The sequence below is a fragment of the Alligator mississippiensis genome, chromosome 11 (assembly GCF_030867095.1).
Source record: "Alligator mississippiensis isolate rAllMis1 chromosome 11, rAllMis1, whole genome shotgun sequence".
In the NCBI taxonomy this organism is placed as follows: Eukaryota; Metazoa; Chordata; order Crocodylia; family Alligatoridae; genus Alligator; species Alligator mississippiensis.
Genome location: NC_081834.1, coordinates 4,560,697 through 4,586,140, shown reverse-complemented (window position 1 = coordinate 4,586,140; position 25,444 = coordinate 4,560,697). Strand labels below are relative to the sequence as shown.

At 51.3% G+C, this 25,444-nt stretch overlaps 1 protein-coding gene and 1 long non-coding RNA gene across 2 annotated transcripts in view; one reads left to right on the top strand and one right to left on the bottom strand.

Annotated features, from left to right (window-relative positions):
- LOC132243961 (uncharacterized) overlaps positions 1 to 8,540 on the bottom strand; it is a 36,263-nt gene extending 27,723 nt beyond the window's left edge. Inside the window, exon 1 of the long non-coding RNA XR_009455523.1 lies at positions 7,091 to 8,540. This is a non-coding gene — a long non-coding RNA (uncharacterized LOC132243961). The remainder of the gene's footprint in view (positions 1 to 7,090) is intronic.
- The window catches only part of SMAD6 (SMAD family member 6), a 65,561-nt gene continuing 45,937 nt past the window's right edge, over positions 5,821 to 25,444 (top strand). Inside the window, exons 1-3 of the mRNA XM_019477394.2 lie at positions 5,821 to 6,576; positions 8,539 to 8,595; positions 10,582 to 10,659. Of these exons, the coding sequence (XP_019332939.2) occupies positions 5,979 to 6,576; positions 8,539 to 8,595; positions 10,582 to 10,659 (733 nt within the window). The 5' untranslated portion in view covers positions 5,821 to 5,978. The remainder of the gene's footprint in view (positions 6,577 to 8,538; positions 8,596 to 10,581; positions 10,660 to 25,444) is intronic.

Below are 25,444 nucleotides of genomic sequence, written 5' to 3'. Positions count from 1 at the left end.
TCCAAAGGCCAGTTCCAGATCTGAAACCCTTGTGCTGTGACTTCAGCTCTGTAAATGCTGTATTGGATGGCACCAGGCTATGTGTATATATATCATCCCATACGATGTTTTGAAAAAAAATGAGACGTTGTTTCAGAATAGAAGGCTGAAGCATGTTGTTAAAAAAGAAAAGCTGGAACGGGGTGGTTTTTGGCATCGTTGGAACATCTGGTTTTCTCCTGAAATAAAATGCGAAATCCACCCGGTTTCACGAGGTGTTTCAGTTTCACTGAAACCGTATCTCCAGAACGTAGCTCTTGCCTAAGTTTGTCCGACCAGCCCTGCTAGTCGTGCAGGGCACGGGCGTACAAGCAAACCCCAGGAGGTAAGCTGGAGTGAAGTTACAGGGCATCAGCTATTCCCATCTACCCAGTAGCAGTGGGGTGGCTTTGCCCCGCTTTGGTGGCACCTTTCATTGCCATGTTGCAGTTCTGCATGCACAACTGGAGGATGATAACCTTTCCTTTCTCCTACCCTTCGCCCATCTTGTCTGTTCAGGCAATAACCGAGGCAGCAAATCCCTCTAACTACATATGCAAACAGCACCAAATCCAGTGCGCAATCTCAGTTCAATCTCGCAGACAACGCAGTATGACAAAAAACAGACCAAAATATGTTTTCAGAATGATTTAGATATTAAAGATACCACTTCTGCTGCATCGTGGCTTGGTGTAGCAACTTTCTGAAGGTGCAAAATTGGGGAAATGGTGAGATTATTTTTCTTTCACATACAAAATATCACATGCAGTCCCCGCATGCAGGTGCTGGCTGCTGTTCCTGCTTCTGCTGGTGTGGAGACCGCTGCAGTGCTGTGCAGTGTTACCTGCCCCCTCTTCTCTCCATCTGCCTTCTGGCTCTTCTGGCTCATAGAAGCAGGGCGTTTTTTCCCCCCTGCCTGCATAGCTACCAATATTCTGTCTAAGCCTGGGAGGACTTGGCTTTGTACAGTACTCATACGACCAATCTTAGGTAATGCTGGCAAACTTTCAACAGCTTCTATGCTTTTAGTCTGAGACCTATAGAACAAGTTCAAGAGCATCTTGCAAGAATGTTTGTCATTATAAAATAGGCCAAAAAAACGCAGTGAAATAGCACACCGCTGTTAATTACTAAAAATCCTTTAATAACCAACATTATTATAAATGATGTGTGCATTATGACAAGTACAATTGAGTTCTCTGTTTTTCTTGTCCCATGTTAGGGCACGAAACAATGTGGTCTTGTTGAAAAAAATGAAATGGATGGCACTTTTAGTCAAATTAGGACTTCTATATTGCATACCTATGCTTACAGTGATAGCAGGCCTGCATTTGAAGCATGAAGGCTCCATTGTTCTGTGTGCCATACTGAGTGCAGGGTGATTATATAGTCTGTTGGCTTGCTAAAATAATAACATATCCTTTGCTAAAATGATGCGGTATTTCAGGTTTTTATATTTAAATACTGGTAACTGCATATTTGCGACATATTCTAATTTGGGTTGCAGCTTGCAGCTCTGATATTAGAAAGAAGAGGGTTGGCTGCATGCATGGTTGGGGCACATCTGATCGGTGAAGAGGTGCAGATTTTTTACAAAGCATTGAAAGTCTTCGACAGCTGCCTTAGGACAAAGTGTGAAGCCTGAGTAGCCTGGGATCTGGCCTGGTCTCACCACAGCCCTGGAGTTCAGGAAGCCCTGATTTTTTGCTTCCATCTCTGAAGCCAATTCTCGCCGCAACCTTTGTCTTTGTTGCTATAGTCAAATGAGGCTCATGATATTTACCTGTCTAATATTTACCTGGCTTCCTTTTTAAATTGCTTTGGCATATCGTAGGAAAGCAAAGTGTTGTTGTTATGCAGATCCCTAATGAGCATGCACTTATTGCAGTATTATCATTTGTCATATGAAAATATTACTGCGCATACTGTATTAAGTCAGCATTCAAGTGCGATTACCTGTATTCGCTCCCGACCAGATTTCTGAATAAACCCCGATGGATTTAGCGGGAGCAGTATTGAAGGAGTCGGCTAATCCGCTGTTCTGCCCTGACAACCCTTGGGAACGTGGTTCCCAGAGAAAGCGGCGTGGCTCAGCAAACCTGCTCCCCACTTCCATCATTTCATGAGCAGAGCGGCCATTCCCTGTGCTCGCATGTGGCTTCTTACTGACTGCCGGAAGGAGAAATGTAGCTAGAATTTGGTGTAAAGTTCACCAATAGAAAAATGGGTTTAATATAGAGCTGGCGCAGTGAGTTCTCAACTGCAGTGCCCATTCCCCTCCGTACACAGGTCGCTTCTCATATGGACCTGCAAGTATTGCCACCCGACGTTTTAATTCTTCTCCCTACCCAGAATCAGTTTGCTTTCCCAAGCCTGTCAGTGGATCAAATGGAAACTGAAAAGAAAGACTCTTTGTAGCTGGGATGTCACAGAAAACAGCCGGAGGATGCGTCTGAACATAGCTTTTATCTTCTGCCACAGAAGCGATGCAGGAGGCCGCGGCACCTACCTGAGCCCTCGTGTAGACAGGTGCAGCTGAAGTGAAGCGGAGTGGTGTCACCTTTGGCTGCAAGGTCCTGTCTACACTGGGGCTATGTGTACTGTTCAAACTGCAAGGCAAATGCTCAGTGCTTACTCTGTGCAGCCCTGGACGTTTGCCTGGGTGTAGTGACGGTAGTACAACTAGACACACTTGATGATTAATTAAGAACTGAGGAAGGCTCGTGGTCCAAGTTCAAGGCCCCCTGCCATCCATGGATTGTACAACCCATAGCCATAAAACACAAACAGCAAGACCCACCCAGCACAGAGCCAGCCAGCCGGCAAACCCACACCCCCAAAACCCCGTTCCTACACTTCCCAAAGGAAACACCACCCCCTTGATGCCTCCCCAGTGATCTATTACTTTAAAAAATGTGCTTTGCAGCGTGTCCTAAAGGTCAATACATTTGGGCTGATCTGGGCTGGGGCAGAAGTCAGATCCGAAGTCAAAGGGCTTGTTTACCCAAGAACTTAAACTGGTGCAAACCTCTGAGTGGACATACTTGTGCTAGTTTAAAAAGAGATTACAGCAAGGAGAGACTAAACGGCCAGGGGGCAGAGTTAAGTCAGCTAAGAGCACCTCCACCACGCTGCGTTGATTTAACAAAACCGGTTTAAAATCACACCTTTAGCTAAGCTAGCGAAACTCGAGCAATCTCATATATATGATTATATATATTACAGATCTATTGAATGGATACTTGCAGATCCATATTTGAAATACATATGATTATATGAGCTATATATAGCTATTTAGATAGATAGCTATAGATATATACCTACATCTAGCTCGTATAATCATACATATAAGATATATCTATATCTCCATATGTAAGACTTCGCCTCAAGAAATATATATATATAATATTATCATATATATATTATCTATATATCTTATATCATCATATATCAGTCTTCTTTCGTATGGGTGACTCAGAGCAATGATTATAAGTCCAATTTAAGGTTTAGAGGGCAGAGTGTTTTTCTGTGGTCCGTAGTTTGATCAGGATTACCCCCGGGGTGGAAGATGACAGTCTGCTCACGACTCACTCTGCTCCGTGGGAATTGAAAGCAGGAAAATCCACACCTAAGGTCATCACAACAGTGACCGAACGCCCAATGGCCTCCCGGTCGAGGGAGCAATAACCATATATAAGAGTGACTCCACCTATATGTGTGTGTGTGGGGGGGGAAAGGTGTGTGTACACACACAAACACACGCATACACACACACACATATATATGTAAGTGTGATGTTGGAGAGAGTTGGTCAGAAAATAGAGGAAGAAGGAAGTCACTGAACATTTTAATTCCCTCCACGTGCTTTTTTTTTTTTAATTTGAAATGTCATTGTCATTAATATTTTCCTGCCTGGTTCGGCTCACTGGTTGAGATACGGGGAGAAACGGTGGATATATTTATTTTGTATTTATTACTGATATTTTCCAACTCCCCCTATGCCAGCTGATCAGCTCATTTTTCATTTTCCTTATCTCTGATCAGTCGAGCCAAATTCCTAGAGGATTCTTTCAAGAGGCATGTACGTGTCGAAAATGCCCCTGTTCTTGGTTGCCAAATGACCCTGTTTTGCTCTGAGAGGCTGAGCAGGGGAAGGGGAATTGGACACACAAAAGCACAGCAAGATGCTACACGGGGAAGTATTTTACTAGCTGCACTGCAATAAAAAAGTTTGGCGAGAAGATTTGACTGTTCTTGTGTTCCCAAAGAGTGACCTTTCCTCCCTCCTGCCTCAGCCCCTTCCTAGCGCTGCTAGGAGAGTTACACTGGCAGCACTGCCCAGGCAGATGCTTGCTCCCACTCCTCTCAGAGCACCGACCTCCACCCCGGGATTTGAACACCGCAGACTCTATATAGCAAAGATAAAATGTAATAAGCAGCAGGTCTGCAGTGTCAGAAACCTCCTCCCCAAGGGGCTGGCCACCGATTCCAATTAAATCCAGTGTGATGGGGAACTCCATCGTCACGGTCGTCAGCAATCCCTCGATTCGAGGACGGTTGCTACCACGGCTCAAGGCGACTTAAAATCCTCGAGCAGAAGTTACAGGGGAGAGCGGGCCTAGGCTGGGATTTCTCTCCTTTTCCTCCCGCCGTTCTCTCTTCAGTGCTTTGAGGGCAAGATGCTCCAAACAGGTGGCCACTTGGCTGGAGTTGGCGGGCAGCCTGCTCCTCCCCGCTCTTGACCCCCAAGGTCGCCCTCCGCCTGCCGTGCATCTCTGACCACCGCACATCTCCGCCCGCCGCGCATCTCTGACCACCGCATCTCCGCCCGCCGCGCATCTCTGACCACCGCACATCTCCGCCTGCCGCGCATCTCTGACCACTGCGCATCTCCGCCCGCCGCGCATCTCTGACCACCGCACATCTCCGCCCGCCGCGCATCTCTGACCACCGCATCTCCGCCCGCCGCGCATCTCTGACCACCGCACATCTCCGCCCGCCACACATCTCTGACCACTGCGCATCTCCACCTGCCGCGCATCTCCGCCCGCCGCGCATCTCTGCCCGGAGCAGAGCGCTCGTTTTGGGAGCGGAGAGGGGCATCCCCTAGGGTGGCCAGCGCAGAGGATGGTCTGGCCGTCCTCTATTTCCTCGGGCTTCCTCTAAGGCAAAACCTGACACCTTCACGTCCTCTTCTATTTTTCTCTTGAAAAGAAAAACGTGTTCTCTTTCTTGAGAAAAACCAGAGGCCGTGGAGGCGTGGGGTTAGGTCTGGAGAGAGGACAGAGGACAAGCGGGTGGCTCATCCTAGAGGACAGTCCGGTTGTCCTCTGTCCCCTATTTCCTCGAGCTTCCTCTAAGGCAAACCCCCCCCCCAACTATTTTTCTGTTGAAAAGAAAAGCGTGTCCTCTTTCTTCAGGAGGACAGCCAGAGGCGGCGGAGGACGGAGGACAAGTGGCTAGCGGGCAGCCCCCTTGCCCGAGCAAAGAGAGGACACAGGGCAGCCCGGCTCGGGAAGCAGGGGCCAAGGCGAAGCGCGGCTGTTTCCCTCCTGGAGAGAAACCCGCAGAGGCGCTCTTCCTTGAGGAGGAAGCCGGGGGCCGCGGGGCGGGGGTGGGCCGCCCCCGGGGAGCAGCGGGGCGCCCGCCCCTTCCCCGCGCCCATCGCCGCCGCCTCCCGCGGGCCGGGGCCGGGGCCGGGTGGCGGGGAAGGGGCGGGCCGGGCCGGGCCGGGGCGGGCTTTCCTTGGAGAGGGAAGAAACTTGAGCCGTTGTTTGCGCAACAAGCAGTGCGGCGCGGAGCCGCCGGAGTGTCTAGACGGGCACATGATGGGCGGCAGCCAATGAGTCCGGCGCGGCGGGCCGGCCGCGGCACAAAACCCATGTAGCGGCGCGGGGCCGCCGCCCGCCGGGCCCCCCGGCCCGCACGCCGCCGGGCTCGCGCCGGGGCCGCCCGCCCGCATGTTCCGGTCGAGACGCGCGGGGCTGGTGCGCAGGCTGTGGAGGAGCCGCGCCGCCGCGGGGCACAGCCCGGCCCCCGACGCCCGCGCCCGGCCGCCCGCGCCGCGCCGCCCGCTGCGGGGCCAGCACGGCGCCGGCCACGCGCAGGAGGACGACGAGGACGACGAGGAGGCGGAGGAGGCGGAGGCGGAGGCGGGCAGCGCCCGCGTGCGGGGCGGCCGCTGCCCCGCCGTGACCTGCTGCCTGTTCGCGGACAAGGCGGCGGGCGGCCCCGACGGCCCGGGCGCGGCGGCGGCGCTGCCGGAGCAGGAGCTGAAGGCGGCGGCGTGGGCGCTGCTGAAGCGGCTCAAGGAGCGGGCCCTGGCCGCGCTGCTGGAAGCCGTCGAGGCGCGCGGGGCGCTGGCCGGGCGCTGCGTGCTGGCCGCCCGCGCCGACCCGCGCCTGCCCCCGCACCTGCTGCTGGGCCGCCTCTTCCGCTGGCCCGACCTGCAGCTCCCCGCCGAGCTCAAGCCGCTCTGCCACTGCCACAGCTTCGGCCGGACCGACGGCCCCAGCGTCTGCTGCAACCCCTACCACTTCAGCCGCCTGTGCGGGCCAGGTACGGCGCCCCCTCCCCGCCTCCTGCCCGCGGCCCAGGTCTCGGTCACGCGAGGGTGGGGAGAGGAGAGCCGGCCCCCGACCCCTCTCCGCTTTTTTAATGCCCCCCCCCCTCGGGTGGAAGTAGCTCGGGGGGTTGAAGTGGGGCAGAGAAGGGGAGTCGAAACCAGGGGAGCCGTGCTTGTGTGTTTTGTGGCCAGCCGCTGGGAAGAAGCTCCTTTCTTTTTCCAGGGCCCCTTCCCCTGCAGAGGACGAGAGCCCTACCAGCAGCTTTTTAAATTGTAAGGATGTGAATTTGGTTTCAGGTGGCTGCTACCCCCAGCTTTCTGTATGGCCTGGTAGACAAACTGGGTACAGCCGGCTCCATCTACAAGGAGCTGCTGGGGCTCCAGATGCAACTGTATCCCCCCCAGCTCCAGATGCAACTGTATCCCTCCCCCCCCCCCCAGATGCAACTGTATCCCCCCCGGCTCCAGATACAATTTTTATATTGCAAAGTTTGCTCTGAGTCCCACCTGTTTTGCTCTCCCTGCCCAGGATGGGTGGGGGGGAGAGAGCTCAATCGGAGCAGGATCCGGCCCCGATGCTGTGTCCAGTGGGTTTGGTGCTCTGCCCGCTCATGTATTTATTCTCCGTGCGCGGACCGTTGTCCGTTCACGTGTGTCATGAAATCAGCTGCGTGGTGTGAAAAAGCTCTGTGGGGTGGGAGGGATGGTAACAAGCGTATTTTGCAGGCGCAGGTGATGCTGTTAGATCCAGTTCGCGTTGTTGGCTCCTTTTTAAAAATCTTTTCCTTTGAAGCTCTTAAATGCTTCTGCGAAGGCGCCTTGCCTGCGTGGAGCCTGCGCGCTGGGAGGGAGCAGGAGCATCGTGTGCTCTTGTTCTGCTATAAATCCCGATGCATATTGCAAGATCCTTTCTGAGAGCGGGAAGGGACTGTGGCCCCAGGGGAAAACTAGCCCAGTGGGAAGTTTTGAAGTCGTAATAAAGTAACGCCGTAGGTCAGCCCAGCTTTCTACTGTCACAGCAGCTTGCTTCCAGGTCCGGGAGGGGGGACGGGAGACCACCCGTTCCTTTCGGCAGTGTGGGGTCACATGGCGCCACTGAGCTTTAAGCAGAGCTTGAATTGGGAATTACTGGTGATGCCAGGATATGAGTTCCCAGTAACGCTCATTTTTGGTTTTTCTAAAATGTTACATTTTAAAAAACTCGTTTCTATAATAGCGTAAAATAAAGACAGTCTGCGCCGTTAAGTGATGAAGGGCCAGGCCATTTGCTCGGTTAGTTCTTCCACCCCTGGGTAGTCCAAGAGCTCTGTAGGTGCCTTTGATTCAGGGCTGTCTTTAAGCACATGCTTAACTTTAAGCATATGACTGTTGGGGTCACTGCAGGATTTCAAAGGTGGGGCCCAGACGAGTGTCGGAGGCCCTCCGCTCTAGCTAGCAGGGTCCCGGGATTGGGGATCGTCGCTGGCGAGGCTGTAATCAGCCCAGCCTGTGATGCTTTATGTCCTGGGAAAAGGGCCTTTTTATTGAAGCTGTGCAGTTTTTCAGGCTTTGTAGCATGCTGTCCAGGGAACGCTTGTTAAATCCATGGGTATGCTTTAAATGGGATTATATTAAACACGTGACTAGAAAGTAAAAGCCAAGCTTTTCAAAAGTGACCTGTGATTTTGGGCCCCCCGGTTTTGGGACGTCCAACCGGAGACTCTTTCAAGGGGCCTCTTTTGCAGAAGGCCTGCGCTTGGCACTTTCGAAAACCCCAGCCCTGTTAAAGGTGGGTTTTCAAAATGAGCAGTGACTTTTGGAGATCTGTGGCCTAGGGTTATTTCCACGCAATGTTTCCTCCGTGTTCTCACTAGGGATTTATTTGACCTTGACTTGTTATTGCCTAGGAGGGAAAACTTGAGGGCTTGACTTTTTTACCTGATATAAAGCACTAATACAAGGTTTTGTTCCTCCAGAGTCTCCTCCACCTCCTTATTCTCGGCTGTCTCCCAATGATGAGCAAAAGCCACTGGGTACGTATTTCCTCTTTATAAGCGCTCATGGCAGCCTTTCTTCCTTGTTCACAACAAATATTTTGGATTATTCCCCAGTGGAGACATGGCCACTGTAGAGCATAAAAGCACATGCCCGAATCTAGAGGCCTGGGCTTCTCCTGATTTCTGAACCAGCAGCAGTTGACCAGCTGTAGGGAGTCAAGGAACAAATATCAAATGAGTTACGTGGTTTCATCCTATTGTAACTACTGCAGGTTTGATCTTATAATGCCCTTTTCGTGCTCCCGGCGTGCTTTTCAGGGTAATCTCTTGATAGAGTGAAACAGTTGTATTTTGAATGAAGCTGCAGTGATTTTCATACCTGACGTTTTATACTGGATGTCAGGGTAGGATGGGAGACGCAACTCCTGGCTTCTCTTCCCGGCTCGGCCAGCGACCTGCTTTTTGACCCCAGGCATGTGTCTCCGTGTAAAATGAGAACAATGAGACTTACCTTCTTTTATGAGCTGCGGGAAGGATTTCTAGACCGAGCCAGGGTGGAAGAGCTAACTATTATTTATTGTAATGTTTATTCAACTGAGACACCGGCCCTTTCAGCTCCATCCTGTAAAAATGTTAAGGAAATCTCACTTTTCCCTGTGAATTATTATGACTTTGTAAAATATTGCCGAAAGGAGCTTGGTCAAGTAGGCTTGGCATACAACGCAGCCCACTTTAAAACTGGCAAAATTCAGCTGAGTCTGTCTTCCAAAATATATATTATCTTTGAAAAAATGTAAAATAACCCTCAGTAGACACGGTGTCAAATCCTGCCTTTGCCTTCGTGGTGCTCAGCACCCCTCCCGGTAAATGGGCAGTGCCACGCGCCCCGGAGGGGAGCAATTAGATGCATCCGTTTTGATACTTCTGTGTAAGCAGGGGTTATTTTGTGCCAGTTTCCAGCACACTGAATAGCACTTTGCTCTTCCGTTTGGTCAGTGGTTCTAGTTTACAAAAGAGGAAGCGAGCAAAGAGGGTCACCAAGGGAAGGGGGAGGTGGGTGACAAATATGTTTAGTATTTGCCCAGTAAAAAAAAAAGGAGCAGCTTGGCACATACGTAACGGTAAGGGCGTAGATAGAGGTAGAGAAGGTCCTGTCCCAGAGGACACGAGAGTGGGAGATTGTGGGGGGCCTAAGGAAGGTCAGGTCAAGCCGCAGGTTCCCGAGTCCTGGTGCACCGTGAGACAGTCTTTGCAGGGGCGTAATTCATATCCCCTGATTTTCCTCTGAGCCAGGGGGCTTCAAGGCACAGCCTAAATAGTCCACGCTGCCTTTTACAGTCAAGCACGGTGCTCTTCACTGCTGGTGGGTCACCCCAGAGGGGTTCAGAGTGTCCTAGAAAAGACATCACGTGGCTGCGGGAGTGCCTGTTAGACGTAGAAGAAACCCGAGCCCCGTACCTACTCCCTTCAGAAGCTGCGCGTGCTGCAGGCAGGGGAAAATCGTGAGTGATGTGTGAATTTATTAAAACAACGGCCAGCGATTCAGGGAGATTCATGGCTTTGCTTGCTTGCAAAAATGATGGTTAATCTGTGAGCAAACAGTTGAGCACTTAATGAGAAAGAGGGAATAACAACGGCTCTTAACTTGTTAAAACAAAGTTTCCTTAGCTTCAGCAAAGAGGAAGGAAGGAAGGAAGCAAGAATAAACAGCTTCAAGAATTTTAATGGTGATAATTAAGGATAGTAACTATGAATTGTTTGGAGGCTTAGCATAACCTTATCCAGTAAGCACCAAGTTCCTACTTGTTTGATCCATTGAACTGCAGTTATTTTTGTGGTCAAAGCAGTTGAAACTTTGCATTTTGCACGTCAGAGAAGAAAAGTTGAGTGCCTGGTTCCTGCCCGGGGTGCATGGTTCCTCGTGGGTAGGCATCTGGCAGGTGATGTGGGCCGGTGGAGCCCTGAGTGCTCAGACGGTGCTTGTGATGCAAACGTGCTAAATGCTCTTCTTTTATTTTCCAGATCTATCGGATTCCACGTTGTCTTACACTGAAACAGAGGCCACTAACTCACCAAACATCACGCCTGGAGACTTCTCAGGTTGGCAGATGCTAATGTTCACAGTAGAAGGGCTGTTGTGTTGAGCTGCATGAAGCCAGCTTGCTGGTGTGAGCAGGAAAGCAGAATGAAATAGATGTGTCTGTCTGAGGGCTTCTTGGTGACAACAGGGGGAAAAACAAATCAAATGCCTGTTGAAGCTGATGGCTTCAATAGAGACTGTCGTGCCCTGGCTGCTGGATGAAAATATTGGTTGTGATCTGATTTTAATACACAGAAAAGGAAGAAAATACAGGAAGCATCTCCATGCTGGGATGCATCTTCTGGCATGCATGGCGTGCACACACACACTTGTTCCCTGGTAGACTCCTGCCTTGAGACAGGAGGGTGGGTGAAAAATGGTCTGTGAGCTACAGGCATTGCTTCATAGGGGTAGTGAATGGGGATGTTCCCATGTAAGGCTGACAAGTGTGTTCTTGAGTGTGCACAAAAGGTATTTTAGGGTCCAGTGTGCAGAGCCTTGCTCTGGTGGGCAGAATTTGTCCCTTTCCTCCCATACAAGCCTTTGACGGTGCTGAGCAAGAGCTTGCATAGTTGGGTCCATCGGTCTTGCTCTCGGGATGTCTCCACTCAATCTGTGCAGCTCCCGTTGGCTTTCCGGGCTTCCACTTGGGCCCGGTGCTGTGATCACGTCACGGGTTTTAGGTCGGGGTTGGCAGGTGGAAACCACAGGTGGTGTGCTGATTTGGGCAGGATCCCTGCTGTATGTCCATCCCCGGGATAGCTCCGTTGACTTCAGTGGAGTCATAGACCAACCCTGGCTGTGTTTTTTCATACGCTGTAAGTTTTGGGGTGGGAGGGACCGAAGTGACAAGCTCGTCTCCGGTTTTCGTGTGCAGAATGGCTGAGTACGGTCGATGGCGAATCTCCGAGGACAGGGACGAATGCTGGCTAAGTGGCTGGCACACCCTTTACTCCAGCCATAGAGCACCTGCCTGGCGAACGCCGACGCCTTGCTTGTTCGCTCCTGACGTTTCGCAGAATCGCGGCTGATGGATCCCTCCCTTGTCCCTTTGCCAGGGCGACGTTGTCTCCCGCCGTGCGTTCCCTTGGCTTCCTCGTGCTTTTTTGTCACAACTCGTTCTCGCCGTCTGTTCGCAGTTGCCCCGGGATCACATAGCTGAGGGCCGGGGCCATTTTTAACTAGCCTTATTAGCTCTGTTAATACAGCTCCCACGAAGATTAGCCTCCTCTGCTGCGTCTGCTGGCAGGGCCACCACAAGCGGTTAAGGCTCCCTTTCTAAGCAGGCCCAAAGGCCGGCACTTTCCCGTCATTTGTTTTCTCACCGTTGGTTTTCCTGATTATCGGGCTTCGAGGGACTTGGGAGCGGAGAATGGGGGCTCCCCTAGGGGCGCGGCAGACGGGTACCGGCCCGAGGGGATGCTCCGCGTGTGCTGGAGCAGCGAGGACTTCGTTCCGGTTCTTGTCCGTGTCGGGCTGTTCCAGATCCCTGTCCCCACTCTTCTCGTTTTACCGTGTTAAAGAGTTTATCACGAGCCTTGGAGGAGCTCTGAATTGCTCAGGATGTTTGAACAGCTCCAGAATTCGCAGAGGTACATGGTGTTGGCTGGCCCTGCCGGGCTGTAATAACCTCGAGTTTTTCTCCCTTATGAATTTTTCATCGCTCTCATTTCCCTTTAAGGTTCTTTTGATACCGTTCAATACGTCTTGAGGTTTCTCTGGACTGAATCGAACGTGCCTGATGTTGCTTTTGTTGTGCTGCCAATTGTCCCTAGCAGGGGAACAATTGAGAGCGGGGAGCTGGATCATTTGGAGCGGCGTTGTTGTAAATACGTGGATTCAATTTCTCACAAATTCCTTGTGCTCTGCAAATGTCCTGACGCCCGCGGCATTTACGGCAACTCGATAATAGCCATCCATCGTAGCAGCAGAGCCTTCAAAACTGAGGGCTTGTGAATGGTGGCCGACTTCTGCAAAGAAGGGCATCTGGCAGGATTTCTGTCAAAGAGACATTCTGACTTTTATTTGAACAGCATAATGATAACACGTGACCAGATTGCGCTGAAACTGGATACTTCTCTCCCACTGTGTAGGTTTAAATGGTGCAACTTTTAATAAGAGTCTGGGGCCGGTTGATGTATTTTCCCCCAGTGGCCATGATTACAGATAGAGGATAAGAGCTCCGCTGAAGTTAACCCGTGCTTGTCGTCACCAGGAACAGAACATCTTTACTTACAGCGCAAGGGCAGCGTTTTGCTCGCTTTCATTTCCAGTGCATCGTCTTGGATCGGTTTGAAGGATATACAGCGTTGTGTGAAAGACGCACAAAGCTTGTGTTGCCACCGCCCTTCCTCGTGTGTGTCTAAGAAACTGAAGTGTACATTTACCTCCTGTTCCAAAAATAAGAACATTTTGGATCTAGCATCTAGCCACTGGTATTTATTGCTTTAGCTCTGATCATCAGAGATGCTTTTCCTTTTAAAACCACAAAATTCAATTTCTGGATAACAGAGAGATCCATTCTTTACTGTTGTTAGCGTAGCCGATGAACTTCCAGCCCCTAAGTTTTAGTAAGAAGTCAAAAGGTTATCTGCACCATGTTTGTAAGTTAAAAAGACTCTTTTTGAACTTGACCTTATATTCACGACCACAGCAGGGATTGCAGGACTCTAGGAAAGCCTCTAATGACCCTGCGGGTTCGTCATAGAAATTGAAAGATATAAGTAGCTTAATTGTAGCAGAGGAAAGGGTATCCGAAAGCACGTCTCTCTCATCTTTTCTCTTTATCAAAAGCCCTCTTAGGATTGCTTTAGAAAAAGAGTGTAGCTGTGTATCAAGCTCTCGAGGAAAGGTTTGTACATTTATTATGGAAAAACTGAACACGTTTGCTCCATGCAAACAGCCACAACTCTGGGCAGTGCAATCCCTTGAGACTTTCTGAAACCGGAAGGTGGCCTGACAGCTCGGGCTTGATCCTGGAAAGGGTCGAGCACCTGAATGAGACTTGTATACCTGCTTTAATCTTCGATACCATACGCCATGGGCCATCTTGGATGACGGGGTTGAGGGCGAGGCTGTTCCAGAAGCAGCCAGGTCAAAACGGTGGGAAGAACGACTCCTGTGTCGTGAGTGGGAAGCACAGCATGGCAGCGGGCTTTGGTCGCAGGAGGGCTTGCGTGGCCTGCAGCAGCGTGGCCAAGGTGGAGTGATGAGCGCAAGTAAACCAGACTCTGCTGCTGAGCGCAGACGCTGCTTGCACAAAGGAGGCTGGAAGCCCTGTGCAAGGCAGCGGTGGAAAGGGTGGGCGAATGCTGAGTGTCTGAGCAGGCGTGAGGCTCGTGCTGCTCTTTTACGGGAAGAAGGCCCTCAACCTGGTTTCCCCCCATAGGCATCCTCTGCCACTACGTGCACAGGGACCTTGGCACCCATGCCTCAGCACACTTATTGATTCAAGAGCAAGCTCCTGGCCCTGCCCACCACCGTTTTTCCTTTGCACTTGAACATACAGTATTCTGCCTAGGAGCTGTGCTGCATCACACCGGCCTCTTCAGAGAGAGCCCCCCCATCCCCAGAGGACCAGCAGGGCTGCGGGGCCACCCTGGGCTCCTCCGAGAGATAAAGTGGGGTCACATGGAAAGGGTGGGCTGCAGGGGAGCATAAAGGGCAAACAACTGAGAAACCAAACCTCAACCCCGTGAGTCACTAGTGATGGAGCAGTGGTAATAAGTTTGTTTTGTCTTTTTTTTTTCTCCAGACATTTGGCTCCAGCACCAAATGCCAGGAAACTGTTGCACCCATTAGCCCTCCAGGCTTGTAGAGGGCTGTGCTGTTGGGGAAACTGGTTCTTCCCCATTGCTGGAGCAATGGGAACCCGTCCTTGCTAGGACAGTCCTGCAGGGTGGGATGGTGGCGCTGGATTTCCGTGACTTCCCCGGGTCTCTGGGCCCTGGCAGGTGTCTGCTGCCCCGACGGCTGATTTAAAGGAAGTGAAGGAGAATCCTAACCTGGCGTTTTCCTCACTCCCTGCTCCGAAGCACGGTGCAGGCTGGCTGTCGGCGCGGTGTCTTGATTTGAACGAATGTGACTTGGTGGCGGTGTCAGATTTGCTGCCTGTGCTTGGAAGGGTGTGAGATGGGCGCGGGCAAAAGCGGTGGCCACAGCCGAGGCTGCTCCTTTTGTGCGTTGCCTTTTTGGAAAGCCTGATTCCTCCAGGATTTCAGCGGTGGGGCTGGCTGCCTAGGTCCTCTCTGTCGCTGCTCTCGGTCCTTAGCTGGAGGTGGCGAATCAGACATCAGGCAGAAGGCAAGGCAGGGCAGCACCTTAGAGAGTAACTGGTGCAGAGAGGCAGCAGCTTTTGAAGGACTCATTTCCCAGTGGCTCCAGGCCTGAAAGGCAGTTAGCACTTGAAGCTCCCCGGCACGTCAGTAGGAATCGCAGCTCCTCTCCGTACCTTTCGGGAGCTTACCCCAGGGAAGGCTCAACACATCCCTGCGGTTTGCTCTTCTCCCACTGCTTTGAGAGGATCCAGGTTGAGGTTTGCGAGGCCTCAAAGCAAGGCCACGATGGTCACCGAGCTCCATGACTTTCCACACCCCAAAATAACCCCACAACTGCATCTGGGAGCTGGCACGTGGCACCTTCATCGCTCTTCTCGACCTGCTTCAGCACCACGAGCGCTATCCAAAGGCTCGGCGGGACATGGTGCCTTCAGGCTGCTAGAGTTTCAGTCCCTTATAAAGATCAGCCGGGCTTCGGGAACTGGGGACATCCACTAGTTTGTGGAGCCATGAATAGTATTTTTTCTGCACTAAACTTTTTCTCAGCAAAATACACCAAGTTGGTGATAGTGAAACATTTTGGCAACTTCTCGCTGAAACGGTATTTTGGAGAAAAGGGTTCTTTTTAAAGAAAGTACAGAAACGTTAACAGTGGTCAGTCTCAGCCCTCTCCAAAGAAACCAGTTTGATTTCTGGTTTGGATTCCCGTTTTGAGATTCCCTCTACATTTCTTTTTTCCTAAAAAATAAAATATTTTGAATTTTTTTTTTTTTAAGCGGTCTTGATGACCAAAAGCTTTTGTTTTAGACCTTGTTGCGGTGAAACACGCTGCTGACTTCACAGTTCAAGGAAAATGTACGGGAGCTAAAAGATCTGTGAGCTTGTTTGCTGAGCCGGGACGGATTTGCTCGGAGGTTGTGCTAGGAAGTGTCGGGTCGCTCGGCTCTCCCGGTGAGCGAGGAATGGCCTGGTGTTATCCCCGCACCCCTGGTGACTGCTAAACGCTTCGTACCAGTTTTATACCTCTGTTTCCTCCTCTGTGAAATGGGTGATTACTCTACATCCCAGGAACCCACTGGAGCTTTGTTCATGGGTTATTCTGTGGACATGCTGCCTGGCCTCCCTCCAGAGCACGCCCAGCCACATGCTGCAAAACCCGAAAACAAGGTAGTGCACCCGCCCCTGAGCGTGTGCCAGCAAACATGCCTGAGAGCGGTGCCAGGCATGTGCCCAGGGCTGCTTTGAGGCTGCTGCACTGCCTCGTTTAGGGAGTTGGCACACCGGGAGAGGAGGGCGTAGGCAGGGTGCGCCTCGTGGCCGTGCTCTCAGGCGGTGCAGACGTGCCCTAAGGCTTCCTGATAGGCTTGGGTGAAAGATGCAAAATCCCGTTGTCATTATTGCCATTCATCATGAGTGATGGCAGGCCGAGGCCTGGGGCGATAGCTGTCCTTCAAGCCAGTGGAGCTATTGGGACAGCGGTTTCCTTTGGAAAAATAGCAGGGCACAAATATTAGATGCAGGAGCAATGTGCGAGATTCACCTCGGTGCTCCGCCGCTGTCCGACAGCCCCCCTGCAGGGAGCTGTATTTCAGCCCCGGTGCCCACGGCCTGCCGGGCTGACATCAGCTGGCGCGTCTCCACCGAACGTGTTTAATGAATAACGCGCTGTGCCGGGCTCACTGCTGGAATCGGTGCCGAGCTTCTGCGACGCCCGCTTTTCCTCCGGGTGAGCAGCCAGTCACCAGAACGCGTCTCATGCGTCGCTACATGCCTGCTCGTGATTTCCCTCTCCATCGGGAGGAGCGCAGACCTCTGTGCAGCAAAGTTGGTTGGGCTTGTGGAAGTTGCTTTGCAAATCAAGTGTTTGCCTTGCAAGCTTCTAATCCTGTGCCACCGTTTCCTTTAGGGAAACTTTATTCCCTTCTTTGAGCGTGTGTGTTGTATGCAGAACAGTACTGCCAGGGCTGGTACCGTGCAATGCAGCCTCCTTTTAACTTTTCTCCTGGCCCCAGGAGTCTGTCAAATGGAGAGGGTGTTCGCTAGGACATACTCCATCATTTTGCTGCAGTGTAGTCATGAAAACAACTGGTTCCTGCTGTTGTGAGTGTTAAGAGGAGAGGGCTTCTCTATCCAGGGGCTTTATAATGAGGTTATACAGTATTACAGCCTGGAGGCAGATCCAGCTAGGACAGTGCCAGCCTCCAGCTTTGCTTTGGAGTCGTCATTCTTGGATGGATGGATGGATTGAGTCCGGATTCACCTGGAACCGTGTAGATTCAAGTACAATATGTCAAACGATATGAAAAAGCAAAGGTGGGTGTGTGGGTGGGTGGAGAGGGGTGGCAAGAACTGCAGAGATGGGAGAAAAGATGTTAGTTGAGAAGTGGAAGGACTTGGAGAGCCAGGGCGAGCAGAAAGCACCTCCAGACAGGCAGGGGTTTGGCAGGAGGAAGCTCTTGCTCTCACAGGGGCAGATGCTGCAGAGAGGAGCAAGGCGCATGCTGCTGGGTTTTTTTGTTTGCCAGGGAATTGGGTCAGGGTTTCCAGCGTGTCCATGCCCTGAGGAGTTTGCTTTCCGTGCATGCTCTAGCATGCTGCTACGTAGGCGGGCACGTGCATCTGAAACGGGGACTTCTGCATCGGTACCGGCAGAGTATTGGTGAGAAGCACGTTTCAGCTTCCCACGGGAGAGCCGCGCTCCGAGGGGCAGGACTGAAACGTAGGCACGTGATCGCCAGAAGCCACACGAGCATCACGGGCTTGCAGCTGCCAAGGAGTCCCCGGTGGAAACAAATAGATGCTTCAAGCAGGGCATGACACCTGGAATGGGCGTGGAAGAGAGATGGATGTCGGCGGGCAGGAAGGGCTGTTTCGAAGCAGGTCTTTCAGTGCCTGGGCAGCGTGGGCGGCGGGGCTCGAGCCGGGGTGGCTGTCTGGACAGGGGAACAGAGTCCTTCGCGGGCTGAAGCAGGGAGAGGGCAGAGGACTTGCAGCAGTCATCGGCGGGGAGCGCACCCCTGAATTATAACTCGTAATAACGCGCAGGCCGTTTCCTAAGCGCAAAGCGAGAGGGTGATTTTTTCCTGCGAGGATTTAGGATGAGGTTCAGGGAGCGGATTTGAAAGGCCAGCGGCTGGAGAAGCTTTGCTGCTTTCCTCCTCCTCTTCCCCCCTCTAAGAAAACAGACTGCAAGGATTTATGCTAACAAGGAAATCTATGAAGATCTTCTCTGTTAGGAGTAGGGGGAAAAAGCCTATAAATATGTAAGGCGGATGTGTGTGGAAACTGGACAAACATTAACCTTTCCCGGTTTGAAGAGAGATTGTGAAATGACCCGTTAATAGAAAACCTGGCATTTTTCTCGTGAATCAGGTTGGGCGGGAATGTCTTGTTAGTGGTGCAACCTCCTTGTTTCAGGATGCCTCTGCCATAGTCCCCGTTTTCTGGGGTGCAGCCTCTCCCCGACCTCCCCTCGTTTGCTCTGGCTGTGGGTTGGTGGCCGTGGATGAAATCGTGCTTTCCCCTAGATCTGATGGAGGCAGCTTTGCTAGGCCTTGGTCTCGCAGTTTATAACGGCCAGTGCCCCGTGGGTTTTGGTGGGCTCCACTTTTACAGCTCTGCTGCTCTCGTGCAAATCCCCCAAGTCTGCATATGCCGTGTTGTCTGCCGCATCAGGCCATTAAGGAGTAAAATTATAGAATTGTATTTTTTTTCCTCCCCCCCTCTCTTCTTTTTTTTAAAGACGTAAATTAATTTGGAAAAAGCAAATGCCGGTCTTTGCATCCAGTTTAATCACAGGCAGATGTTTATTTGGGCCTGTAATCGTTTCCTTTTTTCTTTCCTACTTAATTCTAGGTTAGCTGGCATGTCTTGCTCTGAGCAGTCTATAACAATCAGGGCTTGGCTAAAAAGTTTTCTTGTCAGGGTAGCGCGTTCATTGCCAAGAGCTACTTCTTTGATGCAAAAAAATACATCCTGGAGGTGCTTTGTCAGATGTTTTTATATTAAACATTTTTCCTCCATAGCTGTAGTTTGCCAACGGGAAATAAGTGCATCTATTTTCCAATTTACTTTAGAAAATCATCTTTGCTTCTTGGGAAGGTTTTCTCCATCTGACCCATGCAGTTCTGTAAAACTTTGACTGAGCAATATCGTTGCCCGATGAGTTGAGCTCCCCTCTCTCCTCTCCCCCCGCCACAGCCACGGACGATAATGCACCTTCGCTTTGTTTGCGTTAATGGGAAATTTTGAACCGTGTCTGGGATTTGACATCAAAGCCGACGCTGCAGACTCCAAGGTGAATCATTGCTCAGATCACTAATTAATCTTTAAAAGGCAGGTAGAGAGAGCCTGTGATAATGGTGCGTATGAACTTTAGGGATATTGGTGGTGGCAGGGGAAAGCAGAATTGTGTCTTCTTCCACAACAGATTTTAAAATCTTTCTGGGTTGACGCCAAACGCACCAAGAGCCAACAGGTTTAAACAAAGACGCTGGCAACTGGATTGAGAACGGTATCTCCCTTTTCTTGGTGGCTCAGAAGACACCTTTATTGCTATTGGTATAACAATGCTCCGGCCTCGCTGCACCTTTGCTGTTGAAATGTGTTTTCCACAAGACCGAGAAAGCAGCAATGGGGTTTGTAGCCTGCTTGAGTTTTAGTATTATATCAAGTGAGCCCACGATAATAGTGTACGGATATGGGACATAATGTAGGATAGAATAGTCCAGTAGACGTATGTAAAGAGGCAGCTGGAAACATTGTTCATAGCCACAAGATATAACCTGTCTGGCTTCCAAATGACAGCAGGAGCACCCTAGATTGTGTTGAGTATTTTGAGACCCATAGATGACAGCCGGCTATTTCCTAGGCAGCCTTGTTGCTGCACTGAAATATTGCAGTGCATCACATGCTAGGTCACAAAAACTTAACCTCAGAATTTGTGCCAGCAGTCGTTTGTGCGTGCAAGAGGCACGAGTGGTCATGCCAAGCTTGCGAGGAGCATTTAAGGCCTTGATCTTGAAGCCCATAAAAAAAAATTTAAAAAAAAGACTTGACACGCACGTTTCTGGGGTCATCTGACGCCAACGGTCCTTCCTGCCCAAGTGCAGGGGGGCTGGATCCAGTGATCTCACGAGGTCCCTTCCAGCCCCTGAATCTACAAGAAAACTGCTGTTGGGAATAATCGGAGCAGGAGGCTCTGGTTTTGAGGCCTCTTTGGATCAGGTATCGGAGTAAAGAAACTCCCCCAGTAGATCTGCAGCTCTTGGTGAATTCCCAAGGGGAGTCGCACCCGTCCATGGCCAGTCTACCTGCTTGAGGGCCCAAATGCGATGTCTCTGGTCCGTGAGCTAGGGCAGTGCTGTTTGGAAATAATCCTCGGAGGATATCATCGTGCATGCAGTAGGATGCTTGTAGCAAAAAGACATAATCACGCCCCTGACAACTATACTGTTCCTAAGAAAAGGGCATTTCCTAGGGGTGGTGACGCTGGGGCATCCCATCACACTTGTGTGTGCAGAGACAGCGAGGTAGTCTCGCCCCGATTAGTCTGGCTAACAGGCTGGAAAGGGAAGCCGGGCAGGGGCTGTGCTCTTGTAGCGGTGCGGAAGGGGGAGGCTGGCTGAAGAGCAGCTAGCTTCACCTCCCCGGGCGTGGATAGGTGTGTACGGCCCATGCCCATGCAGTGCTTTATTTTCTGTGCATTTATGAGTCACTGTGCAGTAGCTGTGTATAGTGCCTGGAGGAGCGCCTTTAGTCGATCCTTTGGGCCTTTGGGTGCAGGTATTGTAATACTAGTTAGCAGTAACACCGTGACACTTTGATCCGCCACGGGCTCCCGTTCATTGTCCGGGGCACTCTGACCCTGACCCACAGAAGGGCAGGTTTAAGAAGACAAGACGGAGGCAGAGTGGGAGTAAGGAGGGATCGCCTTCCCATTGCACAGCTGGGAGGCCAGGACATCCGACGAGTAGGTGACTTGTCCAGAGATGCGCAGGGAGTAGAACAGGGTTTTCCTGAATCATATTTGAGTATCATAACCACAAAGCCCGTCTCCTCCATTATAACCATCATCAGCATCAGTTTTTGCAGCTGTGTAGAACTTTTCTATGTGCCTCAGCACTTAAAAATGTGGAAAATAATCATTGCTCCCATTTAAAACACGGGGAACGGAGGCACGGAGCAGTGATGTTACTTGTCGGGGTCAGAGAAACACGGGACAGCAGACTGGGCCTAGAGTGCAAGTCTTGCTGGACGTTTACCTGTCCACCGCTTCAAAGCTCCCGCTCAGGCCAGGCTTCTCTGCTCACGTACGTGCACAGCGCTCCTGTGGATTTAAATGGCGCTTGCACAGGTGCGCCCATGGCGGCAGGTCGGATGCTCTCGCATGCACGTTGCCTCCTGCTTCCAGAGAATTTGTGAATCATTGCATCGTTGTGCACCAGCATCTCACCTCCGTTCAACAACAGCAAGGGAAACCCGCTGCGGATAAACCAGAGGTGAACTCTCGCAGTGCTGCCTGCGTTTGCAGCTCCAGGAGGGTCTGCCTGTTTTCCTGCCGTGATCAGGGATGAAGTCTCTGAGCTAGGGCTGCCATTTCTTTTTAAGTAACTTAGTACTGTTCATTTGAGCAGAAGTCAGGGAGCCGCTTCCTTCCTCCCCCCACCCCTTTCACCTGGAGCTGGGTCTCAATAGTTTCTCTGAATGTTTTCAGCGTAGAAGTTCCCTGTGTAAGTACAACACCCAGATAAAATATGTTTTTGTCTCCATTTTATTGAGTAGTCATGATGTTTGGCCTTGAACCACAGAATAATTGGAGCTCTCTTTTCTCCGAGCACCTAAGCATCGCACTTAAAAAAAGAAACATCAGGAAGTAAGCAAGTTTTTTTTTTTTTAAAGTAAATGAGTTTAATCTTTCCAGCCAAAACATTACATTCTTGCACCCTGTTAGGAATTGGATGTGGCTTTCTAGGTAGTAAAAGTCTGTTTGATGTAATTCCAGTTGCGTCTTTTAAATAGGACGTATCTGATGGGACATCTTTGTTTGAACTTTACTTTTTTTCTGCATACGAGCGTTTTGCTTTGTAACGGGATGTGCTGCATAGAGACGCACTGTATTTACGAGTTCTGAAAATGGTGAATGTTATGAAGGAGAAATGTTGGCTTCTTATGGGAACTTGTAGAGAGAAGCTAGTCTTCAGAGTTACAGTAATAGATGTTTTTTGGTGCTTTGATGAGTGAGAGGTGTTTATAGGCTTGATTCATAACTGAGTTACTAAGGTTTTCCACGGAAATAACTTATTAAATGTGTGGCACTCACCGAAACGATTGAAGTCTGTAGATTTGGTATTCATCAAAGGCACCTCCTTTCCCGGATGCCAATACCTAACTCAGCATTTTACCTAGGGAGGATGCTCACATCTAAAAAGGAGCGTGTGGTGTGGGAGCGGGAGACGTGTTTTAGTAAGGAAGAAGAAAAAAAAATCTCCCAAGACAAACTGGAAAAAAAATAAAAGGACTTCAGAGAAAAAAAACATCCCCCGTTCTTCGGCGGGCCTGATGGTTAAACCGGCCTCTTTGGAACAGTGCTTATTTGTGTGGATTTGACTTTGCTCGCGAATAACTGCAAAGCACATCCCTTGCCATTCCTGGCCAGGCTGCCGAAGGCTTTGAACTACCTCGAGTCCCTGGAACCACAGGTTAAATTTACTGGCAAAGCAGACGCCGCTGTTTGTTCTTCCAAGGAATTTGGGGTTGAAAGAGATGATACATGCGTGTGTTGGTATTTGTGCCCCCCACCCTCGTGCCAGGCGGGAGGCACGGTCCTGGTCCCCTGTGCTCGGGGTCAGCGAAGAGCCGCTCTCGGTCGGTGCCCACCGCCGCGTTACCCTCTGCGGGTGACGAATGCAGCTGGCCCCACGAGCGTTCCCGTGGACGGGCTCCTAGCGAGGCCGAACACGCAGCGGCCCCTTCTGAAGCCTGGCTCGAAGGAAGGGGATTTCGAAGCTTTCTTCACATGATCAGCTGAAACTCTACTCCGTAATATGCAGCTCTGGTTTAAATATCGCAGTAAAGGGCCTGGCTGGCTGAGACGCTAGAGCCGAGTCCTGCCCTGAGGTCCGCACAGGGAGTGGAGAGTGCCACGGTGGGGTCCTCATCTGCAGGATCTGGACCTCGGGTCGGGGAGCGAGCAGCAGTTTTCTTGCAGAAGCCGTCTCATTGCCCTTAACATGAGTTAGGGTCTTTCTCCCCTCTCTGATCGGGATCCTCAAAAGTCAGGGCAGAGTGAGTTGGAGCACCGCTTCCTACCCCGAGGCAGCCCCCGCGGGGCCGTGTCCTGGGACCCCCTCTTGTCTTACAGTTGCATATTGCTGCACCCTTCCAGGGGAGTGCTTTCCAGGCCTTCGCCAGCAGGACACTGTTTAGTACCCTCGCAGCTCACGTCTGGCCAGGAAAGCATAAAGTACACAAGTGACCCCAGGCCCCTTGAGGCAAAGATGGAGGCGGCGCGCACAGAAAGGGGCAGCGTCGCCAACGTTTTCTGCATCCAGGACAGACGTTGTGTACACAGCGCTAGCTTCAAACCCGGCGGGCAGAGACTTCATTTACCGCCATGCCCTTTATGGCCCGCATTTTTGCTTCAGTCACTTCCTTGAGAAAGCAAGCAGGTGGGTGGGGAGGGAGGGTTAACCTGAAGACATCGTTACAGGGAGGGCGGTGGTCCTGGAAAGGAGTCAAGCAGAAAGGCGGGCTGGAGCAACCCAGTGCAGATAAGAAGAGTTGTGCAATAAGCCGTCCTGAGGCTGGGGCTTTGACTGGTGAAACCTGCTGCGTTTATGGTTGGCTTTCTTGTAAGTATAAAAACACGTCTTCATATGGAAATGCGTGTCTTGGCTGACCTCTTCCTAAGTTATAAATGCTCCGCTATAATGGCCTTTGCAGCTTCTGGGGTTGGAGCGGGGGCTAGAACATGTCCAGTGATGAACACAGGAACATGTTACCGAGCTGTCCCTCCTTTTTATTTATTAAGGGGGAAACCTGGGCCCATCCCTGGCCTCCCTGTGTGCAAGGGTTTTAGGAGTTTAGTGTGCCGTGGAGGTTGGACTGGATAAACCCTGATGTCCTGTGCAGCCCCAGGTTTCTGTGGATCCTGCTGGGCGTTGCACGCAGGCTTCGGGAGGCAGTAGCTGAATCGTCAGGGTGCTGCAGAGCTGCGAGTTCAGATTTTGCTCCGGCCTCGAGGCGAAGGCTCCCCCCTGTGCTGTCCCAGTTGTGAAGGGGCACCTGGTCCGTCAGGCTGGGGAACTGAAGGCAGCCAGCTTTGCTCCTACAGACAGGGGACGGATGGTCTCTGTCCTTCCCATGGAGGGACTGGAAAGCGTAGGACCATACAATCGTTGTGGCACGACATAGCAGTCGTGGAACAGCCTCTGTGCACCCAGGTGAGAGGGTTACTCGCTGCCTTCCTGGTGCCTAACCCACCTACTCAGCCTAAGCAAGGACTCTTTTGTCTTCAGAGGATATCCGGCACTTGAAGCCCCTCAGGGTCATCATGATGTGAAGGCTTTGGAAACTCTCTTTTCCATGAGCTCAGCCTCTGACAAGTCGTTTTGAATACAAGGAAGCTGGCTTGGCTTTGGCATACAGTGCTATCACCTGCAGGCAACCCCGGGACGCACACGTGGCTTCTCAAACTATCCCGTGTGTGTTTTGCTTCTGGAGCTGTAGGACACGCAGCAGTGGGAGATGGCGGGTCAGATCCATTTAACGCTCTTTTCCCTGGGTGACCACCGGGTTTTCCAAAACACCACGTCATTTGGCACGTTGTCTCACCACCTGACCAGTCCCCTCTCAGACAGGCCATAGCTTATAATAACATTTGAGGTATGTGGCTTGTATTAAACCATGGGGCTTCAAGAGCAGAACCCCTTAAAGATTACTTATGTGTCTAGACTATCCAAGGAGACCATTATCCCAAATCCTCAAGCTTGGGAAGGGGCTTTGTAGCAGCTCCATACGACTCTTGCAGGGAGCGCATCTGACTAACCAACCTGTCCCATCCAAAAAGAAGATGCACTGGCAGACTAGTTATTTTTCTGATTTTTTTTTTTTTTTTTTTCCATGTATTAGGGCCTTGTTTCCTGCGCTCCTTTTTTTCCATATTGGGAGCCAAACCATGTGGAAGACTTCACAAATGTCAGTTGTCTGCTTCCTTTGTTGCTCTCACAGTCCGATTCACGCAGGCGTCGCCTATTTGAAAAGAAACCTTGACTGAAGGGGAAAGCTCAGGGCGAGTGATGTGACTAGCTGCAGAGGCGCTGAAGCCTATGGCCGTCCCAGCTGGATCCTCAGCTGGGTGTAAAGAGGGATAGCTCTATTTGCACCTGTTGAGTAGCTGGCTCTGCAGGTGCCCCGTGCACAGACGTGCTGTTCTGCAGCTCATCTCTTCCTCTGCAACGCTTGTCCCTTTGACTGCAGCAGCCAGGCGGCTCCGGACAGCTGAACACTTATCTCCTATTCTTGCTGG